Consider the following 9,873-nt stretch of genomic DNA (forward strand, 5'->3'; position numbering starts at 1 on the left):
AAAAATGAATTTTTCTGTATGAAACTGTATTTTAATAAGGAAATGGAGATCTTTTTTTAAAGGTTAAAAACCTCATTCATTATGTTTTACAGGGTTTACACTGAGTACAATATTGTATAACTGTATTAATTCAACTGTAAGCCTAAAAATTTACAGCCAATTTTGAAAGAGATGCATCTTAGCTCTGGAAATTGTTATTGAATATGTCAATGCTGTTTTAATAAAATGCTTCTTCTAATTATGTGGTTATTAAATAAATAATATAAAAATTGTTTAAAAAAAGACTTTTCAAACACAGAGATACAACATATTCTTTAGAATTGATTGTGTGCTGAGCTATAGATAAATCTAAAGGACTTTGAAAGGTTAAATCATTCAAAATATACTCTGCATCCACAGTAAAATTAGAGATTGGCTACGGAAGGAGATTTTAGAAGCCTACAAATCTCAGGAAAACATTAAAAGGTTGTGCCAACACAATCAACTGGTATCTTCACTGGGATGCACGCAGAATTCAAGATCATGAGTCAGTTAACGGAGTGGATAACATATACATAACAAACTACTTTTTAGAACATCTTTTAAGTTCATTCAAGCAAAGCTATGTGCGAAGTATGGATTTCCCACCTGCCTCCAGCCCCTGCCTGGGCGCAGCCTCCTCCACGGCCAGCTTCTCCTTAGAGTGGTGTCAGTTACAGGTGCTGACGCTCCTTTGACACAGTCATCTGAGGCTTACCTCAGGGCTCACTAGGGTGTTACAAGTGTGGATAGGCCTAACATGACAGTGTCACACAGAGAAACTGGCCTGCCTTACACACCCGCCCACACCGCCTCAGCTTCCTGTTTCGTCTCTGCCTTTCAGAATGTGCTGAGTGGAGTCATGGCACACTCAGTCCTTTCCGAATGGCCTCCTTCAAACTCCAATGCCTGCTCAAGTTTCTTGTCTTTTCACACCCCAGCAACTCTTCCTTCCTGCGGACTTGCAGTGCGACTTTTAACAGCCACCACAGCTTATTCATTCATTTACTGTGTGGCGTCTCAGTAGCTCCCAAGCTTTGGCGCTTGTGAACACAGTTGCAGTCAGTGTCCATGTGCCCATGGAAGGAGGGCTGTGGGTTGTGTCCTAACCGCGTCCTCCAAAGCCGCTGTGGCATTTTGCGGTTCCCACATGCCTGCTTTGGCTGATGTGCCTTCATATGGCACTGTCTGGAGCATCACAGCTCTGGAAGGTGCTTTCCGATCTGGTTTATGATGCCACCAGGTTTGTGCTTCTTGCTTGAGATTTCTTTGACCACTCATAACATCCTTGAAGTTCAGGATTGTTTTCTTCCGTCTGGGAGAAATGCCACTGGGATTTTCACAGTATTCACCTTGAATTTCTGGGTCACTTTTGACAGTATAGACATTTTAATAATATTAATTCTTGCAATTCAAGAGTTAATGTATCTTTCCATTTATTTGTGTTTTCTTCATTTTCACGTTTTTACTTTTCTGTATAAATATTGTTTAACTTTCTCGATTGAATCTATGTTTGTTTCAGCTCATCTATTTGTATCAGTTACTTTTCCATTGCTGTGATAAATCACTGGAGGCCTGGCAGCAGGTAGCCAGAGCGGGAAGCTGAGAGCTCACCTTTTGAACCATAAACACGAGGCAGAGAGTGAACTGGAAGTGGGGTGAGACATAAACCCTCAAAACCCTCCCCAGTGACATGCCCTCTCCGGCAGGGCTCCAGAGCCTAGAAGATCCATCACCTCCCCAGACAGCACCACCCTGGCTTGTTCCTCGTCTAGAGAAAATGTTTCCAATCTTTCATAATTGAATATAATCTCAGCTGTGAGTTTGCTGTAATGACCTTTATTACGCTGAGACACATTTCTCTAGTACCTAACATATGGAGAATTTTTAGCATGAAAACATTAAAATTTTACAAATACTTTTTTCTCTGTGGGGACTTTCATTAAGTTTTACTTTTGAATTCTGTGATACATGTATGCTGGCAATGTTGATTGTAGGTCAGGACGGGAAACATACCCTCACACTGCCAGGGAGATGTGAAACGGTGCCACCAAGGTGGAGAGCACTAGGACAGTGTCCCAAGATAGGAAATGTGACCTTGTGACCAAATGATGTTGGTACTAAGGACGCAGCGAAGAGATTTGAGATCACCAGTCCTCTGGAAGCGTCTGCGTTCACACTTCACAGTAACTGCGCACAACAGTAAAGCACCCGGGGAGTCCTGGGTCCCAGTGACAAGCCTGTAGGATGCGCATTCCAAACTGACCCCATTCCTGAGGAGCGCAGTCCCAAAGCAAGCTGCAGAGCGAGTTCTGAAACACGGCTTTCGGTGCAGGAGTCAGGCACTTATCTGGATCACCAGATCCTGTGCACATGCACACACTGCATATATACTCATGTGCACACATGTATGTGAAGAGCATGTACACATGCTCATACACATAGGCGCATATACTTGCTCATCCATGTACACACACTTACAGATGCACGTACATGTGAATGTCCCTAGTTTATATGTCCACTTATAAATTCCTTTCACCTATGCAGCTTTGGACTTTACACAAACAGAAAGAGACAACACCAGAACTTGAGATTCTAAACACCCGTGACAGGAACAAAGTTCATGAACTTTCTAGAAAGGCAAATCTGTGGAGACAGAAAGCACTCAGTCACTTTCTGGTTGAACTGTGATGATTACGTAAGTTTAGGAATTAGCCAGGCATGGTGGTGCACGCCTGTAGTCCCAGCACTTGGGAGGCAGAGGCAGGCGGATCTCTGTGAGTTCGAGGCCAGCCTGGTCTATATAGTGAGTTCCAGGACAGCTGGGGCTACAGGGAGACGCTGCTTCAAAAAGACCAAAAAAAAAAAAAAATCATTGAATTGTATCTTAAAATTTTATGTTATATTTAGAAAAGTTTTAAAAAAAACTAGAGCAAATTGATTATGCAAATGTCTAAAATGTTTAATAGGATCTAAGTAATATGTTAGATAAAAATGCCTTTATTTATTCATATTTTTAAAAGGACAAATGGAGCCAGAAAGGTGGCTCAGAGGGTGGAGGCACTGGGCAGCCGAGGCTGACGCTCTGAGCTCCATCCCCAGGACCTATGGTGGAAGGAGAGAACCGACTCTCACAAGTTGTCCTCTGACCTCTACACTCCCCACAAAATAAATAAATCAAAATGTCTCAGAAACTTTTAAAAGAAGAAAAAGGGCTGGAGAGATGCTGTTACAGAGGACCTGGGTTCAGTTCCCAGCATCCACAACTGTCTATGACTCCAGCTTAAGGGGATCCAACACTCCCTTCTGACTTCCATGGGCACCAGGCAGGCATATAGCGCACATACATACATGCAGGCAAAACTCATACACATAAAATTTTAAAAATATGCCATTTTAAACAAAAGAATCTAACCGCTAGAAAGTCTCCACAGGCCTGACCGCCAGTCAGCCACTGGCTTCAGCGCCCACCAGCTGCTCCCACACTGTACACGTAGCAGAATCTGAGATCCATCCAGAGGGATTCGGGTCCCAGAACCAGACCGTGTCCTGTCAGTGGAGCCACATTGTTGACTCTCTCAGCGAGGCTCCCTGGACAGAGAAAGAAAGCTCAGTCATGGGCAATGTCTTTACTTGGGCATGGAATGACCATAAAATTTCAAGTTGTCATATATCAGAAAGTAATAACTGAAAAACAGAAATTGAATCAAAGTGAATTAGGATATTTGGAGGCACAGGATGCTGGGCCCAGAGTGGCACAGTGAAATGGAATAAGACAATATAAATTATCCGGGTGAGCTGAGAGAATCAGTCATCCTCACAGCATGGGGGGACTAGGACTTGGTGGAGAAGAGGATTAGATGGCAGAGGAGCAGGTGAAGCGGGAGGTTCTGAGAAGGCACGTCTGTCTGGAGCCCTGGTGCCATGACCAGGAGGAAGAGTCCAGCACAGGGTCTCAGAGCAGCTGGGCCAAGGTGGTTGCCGCGTGCAAAGTTTCAATGCCCTGAGCTCTGGGCCGACTGTAGCTGGACAGTCCGTTTTCATCATAGAGAACAGTGAGTCCTCATAAGTGAGCAGGCACAGTCCCGGGACAAAGACGGACAGCTCTGACATTCCGTTTCCTCCAGAGCACCCTGGCCGCTCTGCTCCCACCAAGCCACGACGGAGAAGTCCTCATGTGTCTCAGCAGTCTGAGTCTCTTGCCCAATTCTCCATACATGGACTGCAAACACATTGTCTAATCTTTTGGGGCGGGGTGGGGGCAGCTGCCCACTGCAGGGAGGCAGGCTGCTTGCTCTTGGAGACATCCTCTGTTGATGCTGAACTGGCAGCAGCTTCAGGCTCCATCAGGGCCGACCAGCCTTTTGACACTGTCTGTCTGGCTACATTCACAGCTAAGGCATGACACGAGTCCTGCAGACCAGAGGTTGAGCACATCCATACTGTACACTGCAAATGTCGGGTGTTTTATGACTAACCCCTAAATAACCAAAATTAAGGTCTCCAGTGTAATCATTTTATAATCCCATGATGGCTTCCCATGACACGTTCTCTGGTACATCTACTAAATGCAACTCAAATCCAGGTGGCTTGACAAAGACCAGACTCTCTCTTCTGAGCCAATGGTAGCTGAATGGTCGATCATTCAACCCAATTTTTAGTCACTGATTGAGGTGATTGTGTAATGAGAGAGCTCAGGCTTGCCATGAATGGGCACTAGAGGAATGACTGAAGTTCACAGTCACTGATCCTGGCCCTGTCCAGACAAGCCTGAAGATGGTCTGTCTAAGGAATCCATTACCATAGAGACTGGAAGAGCGTCAAAGGAACTGGCAAAAAGCCCAACTTACTCGCCGAAGCCCAGCACTAAATTATATTCTTCTCATGATCCCTGTCCACGCAGCATAATTGTATATTCAAAGCAAATGCATTATTTAAACAATAATATACTCTCTATTAGTTCCCTGCTTTGGGTTAATGGTTGGCTGGAGCAATTATAGGGCCTCAGGGAAAGATTTGCTGGAGAGACCAAGACACAGCACAGATAATAGGTGCTCCTTCTTTACTGCAGTAATTACAGACTTTTATACAGTGTGCTAAGGGGTTGTAAGAATGCTAAGGGTACCATAACGGCCAACAATTTTCTTTTATGCGAACGCAGGAAAAGAACAAGATGACGCAGCATCACGTGGCCCGGGCGCCTCGCGCACTTCACACCTTTGTCTTCCCCCCCTTTACGGTGGGGCTGCGAATGTCAGCAAAAGCCGTGGTTAAGGCAGGTTGGGGCACATGCTGCCACTGTGGGCACCTGGGAGATACTCTGGAGTGGCTGGCCGGTGAGCTTGGAGTTCAGAGACCTGGTGCAGAGGGTCACAGCACCCGCCACTCACAAGAACTTGCAGCCCTGCACGCTGAGCACATCTCTGGGGTGCAGATAATGCATGGCTCCTTCCCTGTGCCTCCAAGGGACTATTGAAGAAGCAAGCATGTATATGTAATAAGACCAAATAAACGCCAGCTTCCGGTGCTGCGAGACAAGAGGAGTCTAACAGACACTGGGTAGTTTACTTGGAAAATGCCGGTGCCCGAGCTCCCACAGTTGATTCCGTTCACCTTGTTTCCCTAGTTGAGATTTCGTGCTGAGTCTTGTACAAACATCATTAAAAATATACTTCTCCGCCTTCCACTTTACAGTCCAGGAGGCAACACTGACGCAAATGTACACATGAAGACGCAACACAAATGTGTACAATTGTGCAAACATTCAACATAATTAGGGGCTGCGTTGAGCGCGCGTTAGACGACAGTGTTGCTGGTTTCCATGTTTCAGTGTTTGCTCAAGGACGACGAGCGGTTTCTGACTGTTAATGGCTGGTGGGGAGATGTTTCTAGAAGAGAGGGCAATGTGTCCAAAAGGCTGCTCTGCATGGTGGGGAGGCACAAGCCCACCATGGGATGCTGACACCTGGTGCAGAGCCAGGAGGTCCACCTCGGGCCTGCCGTCCGTGCGGTTCTAATGTCCGGCCTCATCCTCAGGTCCCTGCCTGGGACGCAAACAGCAGGATGGAGCCACGTCCAGGGACCTGTCTCGCTCCTCAGTTCTGTCTGAAGGTTCATTTTTGGCGGAGGCTTAATGCCCTCTGTGTATGAGCTCAGGTGTCAGCAAGCTCACAGCTCACTTCTTCCCTCCTTTCAGATCTTCCTATCTCTCTCTCTTGCACAATTGCTCCAGCTGGGACTTCTAGTACTGTAATAAGTAACAGCGAGGCCGAGCACACCCTCGTTTCCGATGTCAGAAGAAAGCGCTTTAGCCTGGTGGGTCAGTGTGGCTTCAGCTGAGGGACTTCCTGTGACCTGTCACTGTGTGGGTCCATCCCTTCTGCACACAATTTCGGGTGGAGATTTACCGTGAAGCAATGTAGAATTTTGTCAAATAGACTTTCAGCATCGGTTGAAATGGTGTGTGTTTTGTCCTTTGCCCTATGAATGTATGTGTGGCATTTATTGATTAGCATCTGTCACACCATCCTCTCCTCCTAGGATCAGCCCCACACGGTCCTGGTGACTGCTCCTTCCAGCGTGCCATTGGGCTAGTCTGCTAGCATTTCTTTGAGGATCTGTGCTTCTGTGTTCACTAGGATATTGAACCGTAATTTTATCTCCTACAGTGTCCTTGTCTGGTTTGATAGTGAGAAAAGCTGGCAGAACTCAAGAATGAGCTTGGAAATGATTCCTCAGTATTAACTTTTTTGGAAAGACTTGAGAAGAATTGGCATTATTTCTTTATGTGTCTGGAAAGATCCAGTCATGCGAGAAGTCCCAAGACTTTCCTTGAGGGGAGAATTTTCATTCTAGATTAAGCTTACTTGTGTGTTGTTTGTCTGTTTGCTTCCTTTATCCCTGACTCTCTTTTAGCAGGAATGTTTGCACTACTTTCGGGTTGTCTAATTTGCTGGTACATATTTTGCACATAACACTCCACTTTCCCCATCAGCCCCATTTGTAGCTACCTTCCCCAGCAGGACTAGCCAGGAATCATCCTGCAGGGTCTCTATTGGGTGTCTCGGACATCAGGTCCAACTGCAGACTGGCTTCAATCACTTGACCTCACTATGAAGGTTTAAGGGTTTTTTGTTCTTATAGACTATGATGGTTATTGTTGATTGTCAACGTGGTAGGATCCAGAATCACCTAGGAGAGAAGCCTCCAGGCACACCATAAGGGATTGTCTTTACCAGGCTAACTGAAGGGAGAAGGCTCACACTAAAAGAGGATAGTGCCATTGCCTGAGCTGCTGTTCCTGGACTGTATAAAAAGGAGAAAATGGGTCTGGAGAGACGGCTCAGTGGTTAAGATCACTGGCTGATTTTGCAGAAAACCCAGGTTCAAATCCCACCACCCATATGATGGCTAATCACTATTCTAACTGCAGTTCCAGAGGATCCGACACGCTCTTCTCACATCCACAGGCATTGCACCACATGGGTGCACTTACAAACATGCAGGCAATATGCTCATACACATAAAAATTTTTAAAAATGTTTTTAAAAAAGGAGAAAATGAGCTGAGCACAAGCATCTCTTTCCCTCTGCTTTCTGATGTCTTTGACACAATGTGGCCAACTGCCTTCAAGCTCCAGGGCTCCCAAGGCTCCCTCACCATGATGAACCCTTAACCTGTGAGCCAAATGAAACCCTCTCTCCCATAATTTGCTTTTTTAAAAAGGATGTGTTATCATAGTGTGCTGGATAGCTTTAATGTCAACTTGACATGCCTGGGTTTGAGGGAGCCTCAGTTGGGGAATTGCCTCCATTGGACTGGCCTGTGGCCATGTCCACGGGGCACTTTTTTGATTGTTGAGTGATGTGGGAGGGCCCAGCCCTCTGTGGGTGGTGCCACCATGGGCAGGTTATCCTGTGTTGTCTAAGAAGCAGGATAAGTACAGGTCAAGAGAGAAAGCCAGTAAGCAGCACCACTCCATGGTCTGTGTTCCCAGTTCCTTCCCTGAGCCCGTTTTGGTTCCCCTTGATGATGGACTTGCTGACAAGCCAAATAAACCCTTTCCTCCATGGTAAGCTGAATAAACCCTTTCCTCCCCAAGTTGGTAGTGGTCAGAGTGTTTTGTCACAGCAATTGAAAGCAAACTAGAACACACAGCAGTGTGAAAAGAAACTGAGGCAGAAAATTGGTATCAGGAGTGGGGTTGTTGCTGTGGTAAATCTTACTTCCTGGCTTTTAGGCCTTTGCAACTGTTTTGTCGCTGCAAAACATGTGGAGGAGTTTGGAGCTTTGGGCTAGAAAGGCACTATCAGGCTGGAAGCAGAGCTTAGTGGGCCTTCCTGATGGGAGCTTAAAGTACCAGAATGCTGAGGGATGTATGGACAGTGGAGCCCCAACTCATGAAGTTTCGGGAACTGGGCAGGGGTCATTTGTGTGATATCCTGGCAAAGAATTAGGATTCATTCTGTTTATGTCCCATGAGAAGAGTTGAATTTAAAGGTAATGGAATTTTGGTGGAGGAAATTCAAAGACAGGGAAGATTCAGCTGTGACTTGACTGCTGTCTCCTGAGCCTGTCTAGGTCTACAGTAATAAAGAGGGAACTGCTGGGCAGAAAGACAGTAAAAATGTGCAATTTGTCCAGTTGGAAAAGAGCTTGCTCAGGTTAAATTTTTAGCCAAGGCCTGTGCTGAAAATGAGGCTGTGGTTGTTAAAGAGGAACGTTTGCCTGCCCTGGGCCACCAGGAAGGTGCCCTGGGCCACCAGGAAGGTGCCTGGAGGGAACAAACCCCCTCAAAGGCTCGGCTTATGAAGATGAAAATTTATTTGAAAGGAGAGAGCTAAGCCAGGCATGCTGATGCACACCATAAGTCCCAGCACTCGGGAGGCAGAGGCAGGCAGAGCTCTGTAAAATCAAGGCCAACCTGGTCTGCATAGCCAGTTTCAGGCCAGCTGGGGCTACAGGGAGACCCTGTCTCAAAAAACAAAAAAGAGAAAGGAAAGAGCTGGCTGCTGGTGTGCTTCAGAGGTGTGTGAGAGATGTAGAGGTGACCCAGGATCAGGACTCCACCATGACCACAATTCCAATCTCTGGGTCCCCCATCAGAACTCCAAAGAAAGTCTGAGCAGTCCCACAGACTGGCTCAGTTGGAGGTCTGGTTGAGGACTGGACACCTGGTCAAGCCGGTAGTGAACCACCTTGAAGCAAGGGCTGGGAACAGGGAGTGGTCAGGAAGTCGCTGTCACAGGGCTCCCTTTGCTCTCCCTGCCTCTAGAGCCCCAGCCTCTGTCCCTACGGGGTGTGTCACCGTGAACCCATTTGAACTGACCTCAAATGAGAAAGCGGCCGCCAGTTGAAACTGTGTCATGTTCGAAAGAGGGATGTTAGGGTGGGGCAAAGCCTGTGCCCGATGTGGTGCAGGACGGCAAATGTTACGGTGCTGACTGGAACTGCGCCTGGGTAAGAGGCACAGCTCCAAGGGAAATGTAATCTAAAGTAGAAAGATGCTTTAAACACAGTCTAAGTGGAGTGCAGTGTTTTTTTAGTCTCAGACTTTACTATTAAATTATCCAGTTTAAGTCACTGACAACATTGATTTTAATTACACATATTATTCAAAAACAAAATAACCTAGATGCCACGAAACATGAAGTATGTTTGACCAAGTAGAGATTTCTGTATGCACCCAGCAGCGTCCAATATTTCAGCGACAGCAACAGTATTAACAGGGCTGTCGCTTTTGCCAGTGTCTGGCAGGCTCGGTGGTGAGTGCAGGGCATCTTCCAGAGGTCGCCTCCTCTTCACACTTCCCAGCTGCTCCTGGAGCCAGACAGGGAGAGCCAGTGGCTGACTGCA

At 46.6% G+C, this 9,873-nt stretch overlaps 1 protein-coding gene across 1 annotated transcript in view; it reads left to right on the top strand.

Annotated features, from left to right (window-relative positions):
• The window catches only part of LOC103749690, a gene marked incomplete at its 5' end in the record, with an annotated part of 23,174 nt that extends 17,022 nt beyond the window's left edge, over window positions 1-6,152 (top strand). Inside the window, 2 exons of the mRNA XM_008852525.1 lie at window positions 5,180-5,354; window positions 6,055-6,152. Coding sequence (XP_008850747.1) covers window positions 5,180-5,354; window positions 6,055-6,152 — 273 coding nt within the window. The remainder of the gene's footprint in view (window positions 1-5,179; window positions 5,355-6,054) is intronic.
• Window positions 6,153-9,873: the final 3,721 nt, after the last annotated feature.

The sequence above is a fragment of the Nannospalax galili genome, unplaced genomic scaffold (assembly GCF_000622305.1).
Source record: "Nannospalax galili isolate Female #2095 unplaced genomic scaffold, S.galili_v1.0 scaffold1146, whole genome shotgun sequence".
Classification (NCBI taxonomy): Eukaryota; Metazoa; Chordata; class Mammalia; order Rodentia; family Spalacidae; genus Nannospalax; species Nannospalax galili.